The sequence below is a fragment of the Mastigoproctus giganteus genome, chromosome 11 (assembly GCF_048544385.1).
Source record: "Mastigoproctus giganteus isolate SK-2022 chromosome 11, ASM4854438v1, whole genome shotgun sequence".
Taxonomy (NCBI): domain Eukaryota; kingdom Metazoa; phylum Arthropoda; class Arachnida; order Uropygi; family Thelyphonidae; genus Mastigoproctus; species Mastigoproctus giganteus.
Window position 1 is genome coordinate 60,412,943 of NC_143585.1, and position 22,326 is coordinate 60,435,268.

At 35.8% G+C, this 22,326-nt stretch overlaps 1 protein-coding gene across 2 annotated transcripts in view; it reads right to left on the reverse strand.

Moving 5' to 3' along the window:
- RfC38 (replication factor C subunit RfC38) overlaps positions 1-22,326 on the reverse strand; it is an 80,924-nt gene that overhangs the window by 9,234 nt on the left and 49,364 nt on the right. Inside the window, exons 7-8 of one of the 2 annotated variants that reach the window (XM_090385260.1) lie at positions 20,309-20,378; positions 11,055-11,290 (exon numbers count right to left, since the gene is read on the reverse strand). In XM_090385260.1, coding sequence (XP_090241386.1) covers positions 11,102-11,290; positions 20,309-20,378 — 259 coding nt within the window. In that variant the 3' untranslated portion in view covers positions 11,055-11,101. Of the gene's footprint in view, positions 1-11,054; positions 11,291-20,308; positions 20,379-22,326 lie in introns of those variants that run through there. The other variant, XM_090385262.1, reaches the window with a different exon arrangement.

The window sequence follows — 22,326 nt, forward strand, 5'->3', positions numbered from 1 at the left end:
AATAGATGTTGAAGTTCTTGTTCTTCTTGGTGCTCCACATTGCTGTTCACAACTTCAATTTTTGCGTTTGAGAAGCCAGACTTTACAAAACAGTTCACGACAGTTCGTTTTCTAATTGTGCTTACTGAAGAGGAAATCCATTGAATCAGCATCTAGGATGCTGATTTTCTTTGCAAGGTCACTCGCACATGTTACATCGTTCATGTTTGCAATGAGATGTCTTAAAACACGTTTTCTGTAGTGAAGTTTAAATTTTTTTTATTATCCCTTGATCCAAGGGCTGACACTCTGCAGATGTGTTTGGTGGCAGAAAAACGATTTGAATGTTGGACAATTCAATGTGCGGGTGAGATGCAGCATTATCCATGAAAAGAATAATTTTTCTGTTTTGACGAATCATGTTTTGGTTAAAGTGACTTATCCATTCGCTCATGATGTTGTGTCATCCACGCTTTTTTATTAGACTTCCAGTCAACATCCAAAAGATTCGACTTTATGCCCTTGAAACAACGAGGATTTTGTGGGTTTCCTATAACAAGAGGTTGTTCAAAGTCTTCCAGCATATTTGTACACAATAGTACAGTCAAACGTTACTTAGAAATTTTTCCGCCCTGGCACTTTTTGTTTTTAAGACTCATTGTTTTTTCAGGAAGAGCTTTAAAAAAACAACCCTGTTTCGTCACAGTTGCAAATATCCTTAGCTTCAAAATCACGACATAAATCTTCCAATTTGACGGTCCACTCTGTTACAACCCCAGTATCAACAGATCCACCTTCACTACTTATGGTTTTCCAAGAAATTTTATGCCGAGTTTTGTCTAGCCATCCCACAGAAGCTTTGAACTCATTTACTCCCATAGATTTCGCAACCTCCAAAGCCTTTTCCCTAATAAATAGGCCCATTAATGGGAATTTTTTTAGCACGTGCGCGACAAATTTGAAGTCCAACAGTTTTCGGGAATGATTTTTGAACCTGATCATTTACGTGTTGTCAAAATTGTTTGAGCAGTTCATTTTTTTTCTTTAGGATGTCGCTTACCTGCGTCTTCCCAATTTTGAATTTTGCAGCGAGATTGCGAACACTATTTTTTTGCCGATCATACGCATTAATGAGTTCGACTATCTTTTAAAGTTAAATGTTTACGAGAAGACATTGTGCACTTCACACGACACTGAAACTGAAAAGACGAAAGGCCGACAAAATCCCCTCCCCCGCACACACCGAATTCATCAGAAGTTTTACACGTGCCTTAAAATTCTTGAAAAAGGGTTTAGAACCGCGACGTAAACCTTGATAAAATTCAGAGAATTAGAAATAGAAAATAAACACACGATTGAGGCAATACGTGGAAGAAACATTCCTAGAAAAAGGGCCGTGAGCTCGCCCGCTGTCCATTATGGGGAGATCAAATTAAGTGCTAATCTAAACGAAACAGTGCAGATTGCCTGTCCGCGTCCGTTACAGAGAATGTCCGCTAGACAGAAGCTGCAGCAAACACGTTAAAACCAATGGAAGTGAGTTGGGGAATTTGAAAATGTCCATTGTAGAGAGGTGTCTGTTAGGAGAAGTTTCACTGTATCTCAGTTTACTGGTATGTGGGAACTTGTTATAAGTGGGCTCGTTATAAACAAGTTCAACTGTATTTATTTGATTTGATGTGTGAAAAAATTTGCTCGCAAACTACGTTGATCCAAACAAAGTAGCATTTTCATGGCCATGCAGGCCACCACTGATAGTGCTTCAGAAGAAACTATATTGTGTACATACCCGGTGCTTTTAATGCTGCCAGAGCTATTTTTCTCCCATTCTCATTATCCTCTTAAAGCTTGACTGTTAATAATCTACAGTTCTTGTTCTACCAAGATTGGAATTTTTAAAACATTCATTCTCTGGGTCTCAGAACTTCAACAAAAATCTCCTTTCCTACAGCCAAGATAATGAATACCTACTGTGTGTGTGTCATATCCAAAGCTATCAAGGATACCACCCTCAAGAGCTCCCAACAGAGGCAAGAGGCCCACATTAACATCCCATACTTTCCTGTAATCAGTACAGGTATTGCTATAGTAGCCAAAAAGTTTGGCATATCTACCTATTTTTCCAGAACTGGAGCCATCAAAGAAATAGTCAAACCCTATGTTGATTGGGGGGGGGGGAACAAAATCTGCAGTACAGCTTTGAATGTCATTTTCAATAATATTCAAAGAGATTCCAGTAGATAAAGTAGATCTACCTGTCCTATAGACCTTATCATCAAATAGTTAACCTTCAAGAGAACTATGATAGAGCAAAATAGCATTCAGAACAGTAAAAACTAACATACACAACAGTTACTTTCTTAGAAGCATTTATAACCAGCTGCACATGTCAATGGATGACTCATCTAGGAGGATAATTTTGGCGCCACAATAATTTACATTTAATCTGATTACAGAATCCAAGCATTTCTTCCAGTTTGTTCTACTTGGATTGTTCATAATATCAGGTAGAACTAATTGATATGTGGTTTGCTATTATTAGAAGTGAAAATAAAAGACCCTGTTACACCTGGTGAGAATTAGTTTTATGATTTATAATGACTGTAGCTTTAGGATTAATCTATAATCATTCTAAATATGGAGCTTTTCAATTAAGAGGCACCATGGTTTATCTTGCTTAATTGTTGTGTGGACCTTTTTTTTTGTCATATTTGGGCTGAAAATTTTGAATTTGATGTTAAAATTGGATTAAGTATTACTATTTACTTTACTATTCCTAAATTTAAAATTTTCCTAATCAAATGCTTTTTTTTTTTTTTTTTCTCATTTAGAAAGTTGTTTCCCATCCTTGATTTAGTCTAAAAACATTAGTGATATACTTCTGAAATAAAAGCAAACCAATTTTATTGGAAGAATAGAAAAAAATAAACACCACAGTCGTAAGCATAAGATGCAATATTAACTATCCCTGTACAGCTAAAAGTGTACAATGAAGAGCTAATATCACACACAACCATTGTGTGTTTTATAATTTTACCTACTAATAAATCTGGTTTACTTTTGTTTCAGAAGTACACCAATGATGTTTTTAGACTAAACCAAAGAAGGGGAATAATTTCCAACTGAGAAAAAGACCAGTTGTGGTTAGGCAACTTTTAAATTTAGAAATCATAAAATCCAAACTGCAATACTTAGTCTGATTTTAAATCAAATTCAAAAATTTCAGCTCAAATATTGACAAAAATGGTCATGATGATAAATACTTAAACCTAGAAGTAAACGTGATAGCTTCTGATGGTGCCCCTCTGGTGCCTTTTAATCGAAAGACCCTGTATAATAATTTTCTTGTTTCTTAAGTCATGATGAAATATAGCTTTTGTTAAAAGAAATTTAAGCAAAATTAATTCATAAGCATAAAATTGTTAAATATCTCTGACTGTTGAAAGATTAATACCAGTGTATTTTTGTCTTAATTTCATTAATTTTAAATTATCAGTCTACTTCTTGATCCAAAGACAGGATTCAGCATTTCTGGATTCAGCACAAATCCAGAAATGTAGTCAACAATCCAATTTCAGAATTGCTAGACAGAGGGCCTCATGTCTACTTTCATCTATTATACCCAGTGGGTAACAGGTCACTAAGAGAATTTTAAATTGTGAATAACAAAAATGCACGTCCAAAGTATTTTGGATTGTTTCATCAAAAATTCTGTAAATAGCTTTATATGTAAATAAAAAAAATATTTGAAAGAAATCCAATTATAGCATTTACATAAACACTGATCTGACACCTTCATTTAGAGTAAGAAATGTGGGGGGGGGAAGCAAAAAGTTTTTTCAATTTCTACAAAAACAAAACTATAACCACCTCTCAAAGGAAGCAGACTTAAAATAAATAGTTGGGATAATTGTTTCTTGAATCACATCAAGCTTGTTTGATGTGACAAGAAACAATTGCTGGTTTAAATTAAATAACTATATAGCATTTATTCTATAGGTATTTATATCAAATATATATTAATAAACTCCCATTGTAGTTCATTCTTAGGAAACTAACCTTAAAGGGCACTATAAAGCAGGACCTTTGGGGGCTTTCTCGTATTCTTTTTTTTTTTTTTTCTTTCTTGCTTTGTTTAAGAAGCAGTGGTTTATCTGTAAGTTGAAAACTTGCACACTTAAACTTGCAAACATATTAGTAAATTAAACAATATCTTGGGTATCATAAATATGATTTTATTTTTTTTTCATGAAACCCCCAAACACGAGAGGTATTAGAACCTATAGTACTTAGTACCGTGCTTGGGTTGGAGGTTGAGAAGACAAAAGAAGATACTTGTTGACATTAGACTGTAATTTTCAGGAAATACGTACGAAGGAAGGTTGTTCCAGAAAACGGCAGTTGAATGAATAAACGAGGCAGATGAAAAGTTAGTTCTGTGTGTTTGAAGTTGTACAGTAAATGGATGTTGGCAGCATGTGTTCGGAATGTTTTGAGAGAGAGAGAGGGGGAATTATAGAAGCAAATTCAAAAGAACGATGCCCATGGAAGTATCTGCAGAAAAGGCATGCAGCAGAAACAGTACATCTATGAGACAGCAAGTGGGGAGACTCTGCTAGAGAGGAGTCATTAATTAACCTAACTGCTCTCTTCTGAATGGAATCTAGAAGCCTGAGAGAGGTTTTGGGGGCACTGCCCCAGATGTGGGAATAATATTCCATGGTAGGGTGGATTTATGATTTGTACAGAGTGAACAGCTGTTTGGAAGAAATGTAATGCCGAGAGCGAAAACCAAGTTTTTGGATGCAGAGGAAGCAATATTTGTAATGTGTTTGTACAAAGAGAGATTAGAAGTCTGGGTAATCCCCAAAAGAGATATATCATTTTGTCTAGACATGGAAGTGTCACCAAAGATAAGAGCAGAGGAATCTCACCATAGGAGCAGAAGAATCCTTTTTGCGAGATATAAGACAAAACTGAGTTTTAGAAGGATTGAAATCACCTAAGTTGTCTTTGCCCCACTGGAGAATTACCTGAAGATCGGCATTTAAGGAATTGGTAGCAGATATTCGAGAAGTTGAAGCTGAGATTGAGCAGGGCAAGGTTTCTCAAAATGGAAATTGGAATGCAATGTGCTATCACTGGCAAAACTATGGATAGGATTTCCAGTCAATGAAAGAAGGTCATTAATATACAAGAGGAAAAGAGTGAGGGAAAGAACTGAACCTTGGGGGACACCAGCATTAGTGGAAAAGTTAGAAGGCAGAGAGCTATCTACTATCACCCTCAATGAGTGATCAGAGAGAAAACTAGATAACAATTACAAAAAACAGTTGGCAAACCATAAGATGGAAACTTGTTTAGGAGACCTTTATGCCAAACACTATAGAAAGCCTTTGAGCTGTCAAGAGCAACTGCTTGTAATAACTTTTCCATTTAATTTGTCCATAAATGGGTAACATAAGCCAGAATATCACCAGTGGATCGACACTGATGGATTCCATACTATCGATTGTTGATTAGACATATGTTGTCCGGTTAATTTAAGAGTTGGTGGTTAATTGATTTCTCCATTACTTTAGAAAGAGTAGAAGTAATTGCAATGGGACGATAATTGGATGGGAGGGATTTGTCACCCTTTTTAGGAACTGAGGATATGAGCAAATTTCCAAGCAGAAGGGAAAAACACCTTTGGAATAAGAAAGTGAAAAAAGGCGGCAAAGAACAGGAGTAAGTTCTGGAGCACAGGTTTTGAGAACAAGTGGAGAAATACCATTAGGACCTGGAGCTTTTTAGTATCAAGATTCGTCAAAATCCTTCTGACATCCTTTTGACGGAAGACCACAGGAGGCATTGAATGGAGCGTGTTGGGAATGGTGGGAGGTGTCTTACCAAAATCATTAATACAGGAGTTGGAAGAAAAATGGGATGCTAGCAGGTCAGCTTTATCTTTGGCTGAAGTGACAACAGAACCATCTCCCAGAGATGGGCAAAAGTTGCAGCCAATAGTTTTGGCAAGAGACCAGAATGCTCGGCTACCATTAGGGCAAGAAGCAAGTTTTCTAGTTTGTACTGATTAATAACTGCCTTACAATCGTTGCAAGCTTTGGTGTAGGCAGAAAATGAAACTGAAGATTTGGAAACAAGCCAATTACAATATGCAACATTCTTCTCTTGAACAGCCTTAGCACATTTATTGGAAAACCAAAGTTTAGATAAAGGACGAGATTTTAAAGTGGAGTGTGCAATAAAGGACTCCATTCCTACAAAAATAATCTCACTGACACAATCTTAGCAAATTTTGACATCAGAAGTTTTGAAACAGTAATCCGAACAAGGAAAAGAAGAAAAGAAATCTCGCAGGTTATCCCATTTTGTATACAGGAGTAATGCCAAACAATACTAGGTTGGGAATAGCCATGAGATAAAGGCATGGAGAAGAGACAATCAAAAGTTGTGATCTGAGGTGCCTAAAGGACCACTCACTTCGACCGTGTACTTAGAAGGGGGGTTTGTGAGAAAAAGATCGTGCGTGTTGGCTGCATGGTTAGGAAGGTCATTAGTAATTGCAAAAGCCTCAGCATCTCGACCAGATGGGTCGGTGTGACTAGAAAACAGAAGCCAGCTGGAGTTGAAAATTACCTCACTGTTAGGATAGTTGGACTGGAGAAAGTCAAGTTGCAAATGATTAGTGGAGTTGGGAAAACGGTACAGACAACAGATGAATTTGACACAATGAGGTAGAGAGATTTTAAGCCAGAGATCGAAAAGAGGAGATTCCAAATTACCAAGTCTCTGACTGGGAATATTGGAACAGACATATGCACAAGTACCACCTTTGAGGAGGCAGAAGGAATCATACAGCAAATAATTTGAGCAACTGAGATGAGCAGTGGTTGAATCAACCGATAACTGAGATTCATTAAAATAAATACATGGGGTTTGGCAGACTGCAAGTGGAAATGGACATCGTTGAGATTAGAATTGAACTAGGAAGTGTTTGGGAGGCTTAGATCTTTTCGCAGATAAGCTTACTCTATTAGTTTCACAATTCATGGTGTATTGAATAGTAAGAAAAAGTGCGGGGGGCCATGTTGTATGAAGTAATGAAATTTTTTGGATATGGCATACACATGGTAAAAATAACCCAGATCCTTGACATAATGTGGCCTCGAGAATGTTCCCCCCCCCTGCATACACACTATGCAGACTCCCTCCAGTCACTATCTGGCAGAGTAGAGGTAGCAAGATTATACACTAGCTGATCCGGAAGCCTCCTGTTACCAATAGGTTCAGTCCGCTGTACTAACTAGCGGCCGGCCTTGCGAATACCGTTTTAGAGCTGTACCCTCGAAATGTAAGGAAGATTGGATCTCACCATGATGTTCATCATAACTTCAAAAGTCATCAGCCATACTGCATGATGATGGAAGAGATGGGGAAAGGTTGACTGGAACTTAACTCTGAAGACTAAACATAGGTTCCATCACTTCAAGCTTCCAAAAAGCAAAGTGGTGGTATTTCAATGGTTGATGAGAGTCATCTACCACCTAGGTGGTAGGTAGTTGTATTAACATAATATTTTCGTTAATGAAATTTATTGATGCCATATGTTGAAAAACACACACACAAAGATACTGATTACTACTGTATACCAGCAAGGATAAAGTTGTATTAACATAATAATCTCATTAATGGGATTTATTGATGCCATGTTGAAAAACACATACACATAAAGATACTGATTACTACTGTATGCCAGCAAGGATATTGGATAAGCATTAGAGAAAAAAAAAAAAAAAAAAAGCTAAAATCATGTGGATGCACTGACAAATTGGTAGACATCAAGTTGTAAAGAGTGACCTTATTAGCTTCAAATTAAATACGAAATAAACAAACATCACCTGTATTAAGATGATTCCTAGAATTTAGTGTCTGTCAGTACTTTTCCAAAACCAAGGAGGAAAGGGGATTATATCTACGTTTATTCCTTTCTGAATCCTAAAAAAAGAAAGATATAAGTGGGAGTGCTATAGGCATTAAAAAATGTATGTCACATCATAAGATTGACTATGAGGTCAGAAAAAAAGTGCATTAAAAGCAGGAGTGTTATAAGGGAATTTAATGTAATACAAATACAAACTTGTCTACGAATGTTTTTCTGTAGTTTGTTATAAATATATTTGATTAAATCTGTAATATCCATGAGTTTTCAGTGGAAATAGATTAAAAATCTAAGAACTCAGTAGTTCTTAGATTAACAATTGTTTTTTTTTTTTTTTTTTGACAGAAAAATCCTCAGAAATTCATGGACATGCTAACAAAAAGCTTTTAAATTTGTGTACATGGGAAAAGTTATTTTGATTTCCATGAAGAGACAATGGACTCAAAAAGTTTGGGAACTACTGACAGATACAAAGCAGGAATGGTGACTAATTTGCATGCTATTTGAAACATGCATCTTCCAGTGATGTAATTCATGCAGGGATTGCTGTCTTCTTGGAACCTACAGTAGTTCAAGCACACAAAGCCATTAATGAAATTGTTGGGCATCTGGATAAGCTGGTGCTATGTAGAAAATTGCTAGCAAGCTCAATAAGCATTGGTAGTTCCCACACATACACCGTACTGCAGAACAGCTTTGTTGTCAGAATGTAAAGCTATACACGAGTTTGTACATGTAACATTTGGTATACTATCATAAAGAGAGTGAACATTTTCTGGATTAAAGTTTGGCATTACTACTGTTACCAGAAAACCAAATTCGTAAGTCAAAAGGAAGCATCTCAACTCCCCTCCTACACACACACACACACACACCAAAGTAGATGTGCTCCCTACCCAGTGCAGGAAAGATAATATCACCATTTCTTTTTTGATCAATGCTGACAACTGCTATTACTGGTTGCTTCAGAGTGGTGTCATAGTCAATTTCCACCAAAAAAAAATACAGGCCATAATGGCAAAGTGAACAGACAGTGGGAGGTCTCCAGAAGAAAGCACTCGGAGGTTGCAAGAAAGCCTTTAGTGCATTGACTAAAAATAAAATAAAAAATATAAAAGTTAAAAATAAATACAGCAGACTCTCAATTTACCGGGATCGGTTTAACCGGGACACTTCAAGACTCCAAATAAAAAAAAAATAAAAAAACCAGAAATCATAAAATTCAAGTAATAAACAGGTATAAACAGATGTTTTGCAAGTCGTAAATAAACGACAAGCAGGGCATTATAAAGTTGTAATTGGGAGATCTTGCAACCCCCAATGTCTTCACACCCGAAACTCAAAAAAATAATAAATAAAGAAGAAATGTTTAGTTTGTTTTAGTGCATCACTTCGATTGTTATTGTTATGAAGTCAACTATGATAACCAAGGCTACAAAATATATATCAGTTTTTACTGTACAATTTCTTCCTTTAATGTTTTCTTATGTACCATTCCAGCAACTTTACCGCTGTCCCCAGATAAAGTTTTTAATTGAACTAATTAAAAATATATAACTGTTTTTCTATATATATAACTAATATATAAAAAATATATAACTATTTTTCTTCATTCTTCTGAGGATATTATGTGGTTTTTGTAATTTTGGCATATCACGGATATAGGAGCAATGTTTTATTAGTCATTCCCGAGTTACGTAAAACTCGACTTTCATAAGAATTCCTGGAACGTATGTCGGGGACTTACTGTATTTTTGGATTAACCATGAAATCAATTATCCGGGATTTTTATTTTACCATCTATCCCAGAAAATCGAGAGTCTACTGTATATGAAAAAATAAAAAGTTTGTGTTTCCCTCCTCATGCAAGATAACTATCCAGCTGACCTGTGAATGTGTTGAGGCTGACCAAGCTTTCTTTTAGCTAGCTAAAAATCTAAATCCTTCTGTGTAATTTGAATTTATGGCCACTCATTCTGGAAATATAAGGGAAAATTTTGTCCTTATTCATTTTATTATCTCCTCTAAGGTGCTGTGCCTTATACGAGATAATTTTTAAACGGCACTCCCATCTGTCTGTCATGTGACATCTGGAATTAACCATTACTTTAGGGTGCAGTGTCCCAGTACATGCTGTAGAATAGTGTATATCATAAAATGTGTACTTCAATCATAATATCAAGCTGGATACTTTATTCTGTCTTACTGTATTTTCAGATACATAACAGTAAAGTGATTTCAGTTCTATCTCATAATAAAAGTTAAAAATCAATACTACCTTCAAAATGAATACTACATTTTTTTGGATACACATGAAATTTAATGTGTGGGCATTTGATTAAAATACAAATTCTCATCACAGTGAATAGAGTCATCTGCTATAAAGGATTCTGCAAGTGAACCCTTTCATCAGCATCTGAATGACCATTTATCTGAAGTCACTAGGAAAAGAATGCCTCTTTTCAGTGTAGTAGTATTGATTTGTGACTATCTCATAAAAGTTACAAATCAATACTATACTAAAAATAGCCATGCTTTTCCTAGAAATTGGCCACATGATTGTTTGGAGGGTTTATGATATCACATACAATATTCTTTGTAGTACATGAAACTCTCAATGGTGAGAATTTGTATGAATAATTCTTAAAATATTGATGCCTTAAGTTTTATATATATCCAGCATAACATGTATTATTAAATTAGTTACAGTTCCTATATAATGCCGTTCATTTAATTTTAAAACCTGCAAGCAAAAAAAAAATCCATTTTCTCTACAAATCCTTAATGTCATTTCACATACTAGCCCTAGTTCAGTGGTAGTCACCTGGTAATGATACTCGAGATCCTTCTTATGCAAAAATATTACAGGAAATATTTCCTGTGACCTTTTTTCTTACCCAATATCTATAATTTTATGTGGACATTTTGTGTATGTGTTTCAGGGAGAGATTTTCTATAAGAAAACCACAAGGACAAATTCAGAGTTTGAGACTTAACACAAAAAATACAAAATGGCATGGGAAAAAATCCCTTTTCTGACATAATCTAACTCAATCTTCTGAAACCTTAAATAAACATTAATAATTACTTTCAGAATAAATATGCTCAGAGAATGAAAATAGTTGCTTACAAATCAAAGGAATCTAAATGTATGATATCAGTGCAAGTAGCAATCATTTAAAACACATCAGCCATATTAATTTCAAGAAATCTTTTATATATTGCCATGAACTTAGCAATAAAAGCTTCTATGTGATAAATAGGTTTAGTTCCTAAATGAAGGCGGTATTCATAGTACGCTGCAAGCTGAGTCACTTCACCTTTGAGTTCGCCATCACAGTTTGATATAAGTTCTTGAAGTAAAACCTGAAAAAAAAAGATATTTGATGTAAGTAAGGTCTTTTAAACATCTTTTTCACAGCAAAAAAAACTTTAAAAATATTTTTTTTTTCCACAACACAAAAAAAAAAATAAAATTTGGAATTATATAACATTGATTGTAGTCATAACAATTAGAATTGAAAAGCATAACTTTTACTGAATAGAAAATGCCCCGTTCGATTCCCCCCCCCAGTCATACTATATTTTCAGATACATATGAATAAGGTGCTTTGTCTTCAATTCTATCTCAAAAAATTTAAAAATCAATCCAACATATTAACTGTAATCTACGTCCTAATATTAAGATCTTAGATTGTAAGCATGACCTTTGTCATCACTCTTGATTAGAGGTGCTCCACACGTGGCAGGTCCTATAATAATCATAACTTGCATACTACTACCTCTATTATGGAAGAAGTTGTATATACTGGATACACGAGATTTAATGCATGATGTTTCAATTACAATACACATCATCAGAGTGAAATTAGTTTCATCTGTTATAAAATGTTTTCTAAATAACACCATATGAATGACTATCTGACTGAAGTAACTAGGAAAAATATGGCTGCAAATTTAATATATTACTGAAATGTTAATTCCCTCAACTATTACACAGTTCTAGTTACTCTTTTTTATAACTTAGGCAGTGATCCAGAACCCCCCCCCCCAAAAAAAAAAAAAAAAACTTGACACCGTGTGTATATCATTTAGGAAATTTTCACTTCATGGCAAAAACACTTCTTTCCCTAAGCCATTGAAAATCTCCAACTTTAAGAGAAAAAGCCTTGGGTATTTGGCTTTTTCTCTTAAAGTTTGAAAGAGTTTTTCAAATTTTTTTAAAGTTAAAATTTGTTAAAATTCAACAGACAAATATAGAGGAAATAAACTTTTATTAAAATAACATACAACAAAACATAACTAAAAATTTATAGGTTTAAAAACAATCATGTACTCCTTTATCAACTTAAGAAGATAGTGTGGGTTACATATAATATAAAGAATGGGAAGGGAGAGAATAGAGTAAAAAATATAGAGTAAAAAAAGTTGAACATATAATATAAAGAATCGGAAGGGGGAGAATAGAGTAAAAAAAAGGGGGGGAGCGAGGCCAGTTTTTTTTTGACCAAGTCTCCCTGTTCACATCTATTCCAATACAACCAGTGACTACTATTGCCAGGTAACTGCTAAACAGGGATTCCATGCTCTTTAAGGTTAACAGGGTAACCTTACTCCCTGTTAATAATATTTGTAATGCCTTGAACATGTAAGCAGACGTTATTATGTTTGGCAACTCTTTGCATCAGCAGATTCAATAGAACAGCTGTGGATACCCCGGTTAGCAACCCTATAGGTAATAATCACTACGGATGTTTTGAGGAAGTTGTATTTTAGTCATTCTTTGTGGATCAGAGGTGCTGCTCCGCCAATATCCCAACTCCTTGTCCACATATATCCATTTTACTATGTAGATAGGAGAGACAGTGCTTGTCCTTTATTAGATGTTGTGGTTCAACATATAGGTTTTCAATTTAGTGTATAAGACACATGTAAAAGGCAGTTTATTAATAAGTCAGCATATGCCCATGCAAAGCACTGCACGTGCACTGTTTAATCAAGCATAGTCCCACTCTGATTCCAACTCCGTTAGGAATGTTGAGATTACCAAGGTCAGAGAAAATTATCCAAATGTAAATAATCTCTCCCACCAACAATTCTGGATAAATTTCAGTAGTGGGAGCACCTCAGTTTCCCATTTCAATCATAACCAGAAACTAACTGCCACTGTTTGCAAGACCCATTATCCAGGTGTCTGATCATTTTGCCAAGGTGTTGCATAAAGCTCTGTGGTATGAAGTTGCAATAATTGGTTTCTAAAATCAAGTCTGCTATTCCCTTTCTGCAACAGGGAGGATGCATGTATTAGATTATATGTGATACAAGGAATTTGCAATCATATCTCAGAGTATAAGGAGGCAAATACCTGGCCAACTTTACTCATTCCACCTTTGCAAAGCATTATAACATGACAGCATATTAATTGTAATCCATGTCCTAATATTGAGATCTTAGGTTGTAAACAAGACCTTTGTCATCACTCTTGATTAGAGGTGCTCCACACGGGCAGGTCCTATATTAATCATCATAACTTGCATACTACTACCTTTATTATGGAGGCAATTATTTTACATGGTGAATTCCTCAGTTTGACTAATGTGTCACCCCGTTTTCCTTGGGATCTGATAGTTCATGTTTTTGTTTCTTTTTCTTCTGTCTTTCTTTCCCACTCCTGTTCTAGCAATCACTTTTTTCACATTTTCTTTCTCCGGCTTTGCCTCCCTACACTTCCTTTCTCCCTGTTCGTGATCTGCAGTGGTTTATCTTCATCACCTGTCTGTCACGTGTTTTTATATTATGACTGTAGGTCATACTGCTCTTCTTAAATGGCAAAAAAATCTGAGAACAGATAAATGGAGAATGCATCGACAGCTTACTTACTTTTTGCCAATTTTTCTGCATGATTTACTATATTTAGTAAATTATTATTATTTTATTCATCCTTTTACTCCGTTGGATCATCGATAAAAATTTGGAAACAAGAAACTCAAGTACAGTTGGTCGTCGACTTACGACCGACTTCTGTTCTGACTGACAGGTCGTTTGTTGGCCATATATTTATTAACAGTATTTTTTAACCTTTCTAATCTTTTTATCATCTTTATAATTTATTTTTATAATCTTTTAAATTTTTATCATTTTAATTAAAATTTTTCATTTTAAATACAGTAATGTTTTTATCTTTTACTTAGCGATACTGTACATACCTTCGTTTCTACGCCTAGGCTATCTCTCTCTCTATGAGGTTAAATTCAAACGTTCTATACATTTTAATTGGTTTATTGTTCATACTGTTTATAAAAATACAAAACTACAATCTATAATTATATTGTACATAATATAAAAAATAATACTGTACATAATGTACTGTAAACACAAAAATACAACCTAAAATTAATGTAAAAATTAATACAAATGAAATTTACAAAATCAATTTTTAATCTTTGCTTGTGCTGGGTTGTGGATCATCAGGGTCATGTTCTTGTGTTGAGGTAGGAGATGTTTTCTTGATGAGGAACATGCCGAGCTTTGTTTGAACAGTTTATTTCTTTTTTTCTTCATATATCTCACGATAGCAACGCACAGCATCTTGAATGATACGTTCAACCTTTGTAAATCATTCGACGTTAGGGTCCATTGCTTCGAAACTGACAAGAGCTTTATTCAGTTGCGAAAAAGAATCTGATAAACCCTTTGCAGTAAATTTCTTTTCTGGCTCCTCTTCTTCTTTCTCTTCTTCCTCTCTCGCTTTTTCTTGTGCCACTCTCTGTGCTTCCAATTCAATAAACTCTTCATCCAAAAGTTCTTTTATCTCACAATCTAGCAACTCCTCTACGTCTTTGATTTCACATTCTAATTTAAGATTTTTTGCAAGTTGAACTATTTTTTCTGTAATCACTTCCAGCTCCTCTCCTTTTTAAGATCCTTCAAATGTAGTATTCGTATAAAATTTTAGACACTTTTTCCAAATTCCCGACATACAATTCTTTGTTACAAATTCCCATGCGGTTGAAATATTCTTGATACACTGAAGAATGCTGTTCTGCTTCCAAAAGTCTCACAAAGATAAATCAGCATCAGAATCTATCACTTTGATGGCTTGTGCGAATGTCGTTCTGAGATAGTGAGCCTTGAATGCTGAAATAGCACCCTGATCCATGGGTTGAATAAGAGCAGTTGTGTTAGGTGGCATAAAAACCACTCTAACATCATGATGAAGGTCATCCAGATGAGGGGGGGTGGCCAGAGGCACTGTCCATAACCAATAAAATCTCGAAAGGGATACCTCTCTCCGCACTATTCACGAGCCTGGGGAATGAAGCAGTTCATGAACCAGTCTTCGAACAGTGCTTGACTCATCCAAGCTTTAGGGTTTGAATGGTAGTAAATGGGCAGTGTGTGCTTGTTGATGTGCTTAAATGCATGAGGGTTTTCTGAATGATAAATGAGAAAAGGCTTCAGCTTAAAACCCGCAGCATTCCCACCAAGCAACAAAGTTAACTGATCCTTAAAAGCTTTGAATTCTGGCATCCTTTTTGCTTCTTGGTGTATGTACGTACGATTAGGCATGCGTTTCCATTGCAAGCCGGTTTCATCTACGTTGTCTCGGTAGATAACCACCTTCTTTGATTAAAGAGTCGAAACTATCAACAAATTTTTTGGCTCCATCTTCATCTGCACTTTCTGCTTCTCCTGTGACATCTACATTATGCAAAGCAAATCTTTTTTTAAAACGCTTAAACCACCCAGTACTAGCCTGAAAATCTTCTGCGTAATCGTCTCTGGCGCGTGATTTTAAACTCTGAAACAAACTTCTAGCCTTCACTTGCACTGTGTGAAGGCTCATGGGTGTATTTTTTTATGTTAAATCTTCCATCCACATAAACAACAATTTCTCCATTTCATGGATGGGTCCCTGTCGTTTGGTTAAAATTGTAGACTTAATTGTAGACTTAATAAAAAAAGAACCTTTCACAGCTTCCCAAATTCTTTGTCCTTACGTATCGTCGATACCGTGGAATGTGATAACTTCAAGTCACGTGTTATCGTATTCACTTTCTTTCTGCCTTCATACTGCTGGATAACTTTCATTTTACACTCTAAATCAATAGTTTTCCTTGACTTCTTAGCTGGCATATATGTAGATAAAGGCATTTTCCTTTTACTAAACATTTTATGGGTATTTCAGTAGAATTTTAATTAATACACCACACACAACAGATTCTTGAAAGCGACTGAGTGTATGTGCCTGGTGGTGTCCTCAGACCTCCCGTCATCGATGTGCCTCCTCACCTGGGTTATGGGTTTCCTCAGTAGTGACTTCCTGATTTATTATTAATTTATTCATTTATTTATTATTATTATTTTTTGTGGTCATAGGTCATAAGTCGACGACCAAGTGTACAGTGAAGTTACTGAAATGATTACCTTAAAATTATTTCAGTAATGTTCAATATATAAAAAAAATAATAATAACAATGAAAGAGAAAAAATAAATGAATATATAAATACTGCGCAGATTATTTTCACCAATGGTCCAAAATGAAGAATAAAAGTAAAGAATTTGAATTACAGATTCTTCCTTTTTCCATGACTGAGCATTTTACAGAGAATTTCCTGGTTGTGGTGGTGTTCCACAACAATCAACCATCCTAAAATCAATACAAAAAAAAAAAAAAAACGCATGAGTAATTCAAAATGATAAATAGACTCATAATAAAGATAAATTCTGAGTCTATATCATATGAATAGGTGTTTTATTATGAATATTCTTAGGTGTTTTATTACGAATATGGTCATAATTAAACACCTAAGAAAAGTTTGCTGTGACTGTTCTGCTAGCCATTAGGCAAAAATTTGTTCATCAGGTTTTTTTTATCATTTTTGGTACAATCACACAGTATGATGCAGGAATGATACTTCTCCCCCCTCAATTTAGAAACAATAAAGATTTAATTAATAGAGTAAACTCTTTAAAATTTGGCACTCTTGGGGACTGAGAATTTTAAATTTTTCTGGATTTTAGAGAGGTATACCTAATAGCTGAGAGGTTTTAAAGAGCATATTTCAATATCAAGTGAAAACAGATGAACTTATTTACATACATAAATATGTTAAATGGTTATCTTGTCTTTTCATCTATATTTGCAGCCAGCAGGATCTAAACTGCATGGATAACACACAGTGTCTTAATTCTCACAGCGGAACAGACTTTTCATTCTAACCAGTTGTCCTGATTGCACTACTTTCAGAAGACAAATTTATTACAACTTTTAAAACTAATTTTGTATACTGCACAGCAACTCACATAAAACAATTTCTTTAAAACTGTTTTTCATGTGAGTTCTCACTAGAGACCACCTGTTATCTAATGAGGGACCAAGTAATCCTAAAACAGAATGTCATAGAAGTCTCATCTTTTAAACAATGATTGATTACTCTTTTGACAAGGCCATCTGTTTAAAAGCAGTGCAATACCAAGGAACTCACAGAAAAGCAAATTTGTTCTGTTTGTTATTTGGTTTTTAGGAGCATTAGCAACTAAGGCCATATTGCTCCGGGGATATGTGGCGGTCATTCCCTGACCTTTCCACATTCTTCGTATTTGGTGGTCATGGGCTCGAACCCCGGTCTAATCAAGAAGCATGTGCTACGCACTGTTGCTCCTGCCCACCTGGCTACGGAGGCACCAAATTTGTTCTGTTGTGAGAATTAAGACAATAGCTTTATCCATGCAGTTTAAATCCTTCTGGTTGCAAAAGCAGATTATTAAAGGGAAAGGTAGTCCTGCATAATTGCAGAACAATCTTATCCTGCAATTATGCAGAAATGTCACTATTTTTTGCATGAATTATTAAAGACAAATGCAGTCACTGACATGAGTGATGGACCTATTTTTTATTATTTGTGACTTGTAAAATGTCTTCTTCTGTTTTTTTTTTCTCTCTGTAAAACGTGCCAGGTTTTAAAGAATTGTAGATTGTAGAGTGCTGGATTTTATAAAGATTAATAAAAATTAATAATAAATATTTATTTCCAAATAAAATTAAAAAAAAAAAAAAACCCAAAAAGTTCATGTTTATTCTCCTGCAAAATGACAGGTCAGAGGAGTTTGCAATAAATCATGAATACAATCATTAACTGTATTTGGCAGTTCATGCAGACTTGTACTATGGTACACTCAAAGAGCATGTGCTACTGCACTCTATCTCATAACCACTTGGCTATTTCAGGTTTACGGATAGCAAATGCTTAAATTTGTGCTACCACTAGTACCTAATAGCTGATTTTAACTTGGAAAGTTAAAATCCCCCCCCCCCATTATAAGACATTCTGATTTACTGGCTCACTCTATTTCTCTCCACAATTGCTTATTGTACTCATCAGATTCATTAGATCTATAACACACTCACACCTACTCTCATTTTTCCTTTCCCATTGCTTATTTCATACTAAACAGACTGAACACTGCATTGTCCAACAACATCAATTGGATGCACTTCCTTAGATTTTATGTTTCTTAACTAACAGCATAACCTCTCCTCCCTTCCTGTCCTGTCTATCCTTTCTGTACACATTGTACTCTCCAAATTCCAATTCGGCACTGCTTATATCTGTGTGACACCGCGTCTCTGATATCTCAACAATATCTGCCTTTGATGTCTTGACTAGCATTCCAAGCTCATAAAATTTATTAATTATGCTCCTAGCATTGAAGTACATGCAAGTATACATGCACCTGTTACTACTCTTAGTTACCCTAACACAGCCCATGTATTTACTTGTTCCATTATGACTCCCAGCAGTCCTGGAAATCTCCGTTTCCTTGTTTTCCAGGCTTCTGCTCATTCTAATAGAAGCAGTGCAAGAATCACTTTTGTCTCTGCCTGTGGCCATTGTTAACCTTTTAGTCTGTGTATCCCCCGAAGCTAGCAGTTTTCAGACCCACCTAATACACTGCCTCGATAGCATCAGCAAATATCCTTGCACCCTTTCTATTTAAGTGTAACCCATCCCTGTAGAAGCAGTCTCTCCTGTCAACAAGCATAGACCAGGCTGAAAAGAATTCTACGCCTTGAGCCTTGCGCAATTTCTCTAAGGCCAAATTGATTGACAAGGCTCTCATCACATACTCCCTCCTATCGTGTCTGGGCAGAATTGCAGACACTTTCACATTCAACTCTAATTCACAACTTTTTTTCAACACTGACCTGTACTTGTTGAGTAAATCTGCAGATCTCTTGCTCTTAATGTCATTAGTTCCAATGTGTAGAACAACTTCACCTTTTGTGCCCCTTAAAAGATGGTATCTGCTCTACAACATCATCAACTTTTGCCCCTGGCAGACATACCCTGGTCCTGTTCCACCTCTCCTTGCATAGTATATTCCCCGTCTCCCTTACAATAGTCACCAACAATAACTAGTTCCTTTGGGACCAGCACGTTCTGCCTTGGAGATTGCCTGTTTTGCCTGATGCACAGTAGTGAGCTCTGTCATTGAGCTGGGCAGCTGAGAGCTTGATGAGCCCTTCATATTAATTTCTTTGAGGGCATTTACCCTACACCTCAAGTTCTCATAGTTGCCAATCAGAACGCTGAGTTGGCGCCTAATTTCTCGACACTCTAGACACCTAGCACACACAAAGGCATCCTACTTGGCTAAATCATGTCCTGTTTTAGAAAGGTCGGCAAACATTTCACATTTCGCACAGTTTTTTAGACTGTGGTTGCTAGCTCAGCTCTTTGTTCGAATGCTGAGAGGATGCGTTCTGTGGTGGGCTTTGGAGAATAATCCCCTTCGTTTCTCCCCCGAGTCACAGCACTCTCACTAGTCTGTGACCTTTGCTTTGCAGCTCTAGTCTGGGTCATGATTTCTGCTTAAATACAATTTAATTAACAATGAAGTTTAATAAGATTAATATTATTTTTTAATTAATTGATAATACTATAATAAGCTAACAGATTCCTAATGCAGTGCTTCGTATTATGCTATCTAGTTTTACTTTACGCCTTACGCTATCAGTTCGAGATATATATACGTTAAGCTATTTCTGATCGACTACAATATGGCAGCTAGTTCAACAATATTGGTGCCAACACCAGGAGTCATAACTTCCAAAAATCGCTGGTTAAATTCAAAATAAGAAGCTAATGAATGCTACTAAACCTATTTAATATCTCTGTAAAACACAATGTACTATGTTCATTAATGAAGAATACAGTAAAAATTAAAAATACTTATCCCTTTACAGCAGCCAAAAATCCACCGACTATTCTACATTTTTGAAGAAAATCAAAATAATATAAAGCTATTAAAAATCCTTGTAGAAGTAAGAAAATAATTACTTTTAGATAAAATATCAGAAAAGATAAAGATAACATTACCTTAAAAATAACATCATAAGGAATCAGATGTGAGATGAGTTCATAAATCCTTCCACGCACTTCATATAATCTAAAATCATGAAGTATCAAAAAGTTATTTCAGGTTGACAATTATAAAACATAGTATTTTATTTCTGAAACATTACAAATAACTTATGGCATGAAGATTTTCATCAAATTCCCTCATTATTATTTTGTTAAAAGCTTGAATATGTCCTTTCAATGTATATGTACATTCAGGAAATGGCTAATGTGCTTTTAAATATGTATTTTAAAGCACAGACTAATAGGCTAACAGCAACCACAGATAGAAGTGTAAGTGATTCTTGCACTACTTCTACTGGAACATGCAACAGCCTGGAAAACAAGGTGTCAAGTATTTCAAGTCCTGTTGAGGATCCTTAAGGAACAAGCAAATTCATGGGCTGTTAGGGTTAATAAGAGCAAACACAGGTGTGTGTATACTTGCATGTACACTAATGCTAAGAGCAGAGCAACTACATTGAATTTGAAATGGAAATAAAGTCATCAAATGCTGACATTGTGGGGATATCAGAAACATGGTGTCACTCAGATATAGGAGGTGCGGAATTTGAATATGGGGAGTACATTTGGTTTTTAGGAGCATTAGCAACTAAGGCCGTATTGCTCTGGGGATATGCGGTGGTCATTCCCTGACCTTTCCACATCCTCCGTATTTGGTGGTCATGGGCTCAAACCCCAGTCTAATCAAGAAGCATGCGCTACGCACTGCTGCTCCTGCCCACCTGGCTACGGAGGCACCTATGGGGAGTACAATGTGTAAGAAAAGGACAGAGAAGAGAGGAGGGATGAGGGGTTATGTTCTTAGTTAAGAAGCACATAAAATGTAAGGCAGTACATCCAGCTGACATGGATGACTAGTGCAATGTTGAGTCAGTTTGGTGTGACAAAAGCACTGGGAAAACAAAAATGAAATGAGTGTGTTACAAGCCCAATGACTGTGATGAGTATAACATACAACTGTACAGACAGAGAAATAGAATGGGCCAGTAAATCAGGATGCCTTATAGTGGGAGATTTTAACTTTCCAGATATTGAATGAACATGTGGGGTTGGTCACGCACGCACGCACATGCACTAGCAAGACTTCTGTGGATTAACTGAATGACTCTTTTCTACAGCAGCACGTTAGAGAGACAACGAGGGACAGCAGTAGTCTTGATCTGTTTATCAGATGTGATTCTTGATCTGACTATCAGTGGTGCATTATAAGAATCTGCAGAAAAAAGAGCCACTTGGTGGCAGCAATAACAGAGTATTGATGTGGGATTTACTTAAAGATGTAACTGCCATAAAGGGGCCACATGCACGTGCCATGGTGAACATGTGCTTGAAGGTGCTCCTGAAATTTTGCATTTTTAAATAACTTTGTAAAGCTATTTAATGGTGATTTTTCATCCACCAGGGACTCAACTTACAAAAGATCTCCAGGTCTGGTCTCACCACATCGGGTCGTCTGATTCAGGTACTTTTTTTTTTATATATAATTTTTATCATTGTTTCCACCTTTAACAAAGAAAGTCTGTCCCACCAGCTACACATGTGCACAAGGACAACTCCCCCACTATTTTCTGCTCCGTGCTAGCCGCCCCAGGGCTCACTTACAAAGTGTTTACCTTCTTGTGTTTACTCCATCCACCCTAAAAACGAGAGCTTTCACAGACCTCATTAAGCCTGTTTTGACACTACAATTCAGTTTATTTTGGCATGGGCGAAAATTTGGTGTACACCCGATGTCTTAATTAAGCAAGCAGATTGAAAATTCATATTGGCTTTTTCCCACAAAAAAAAAAACCAAACTTATTAATAACTGTATTATCTGCTTTAAAAAAAAAAAAATGAATTCGGTTCAATTGGACAGACTTCAAGACAGTTTTTCACCCCTGCCCACTTCTTCACATGCTGATGATGATAGTGCTTCCGTAGACCTTCCTGCTTCTGTAGACAAAGACTGCAGGATTATCCACGAACCCTGA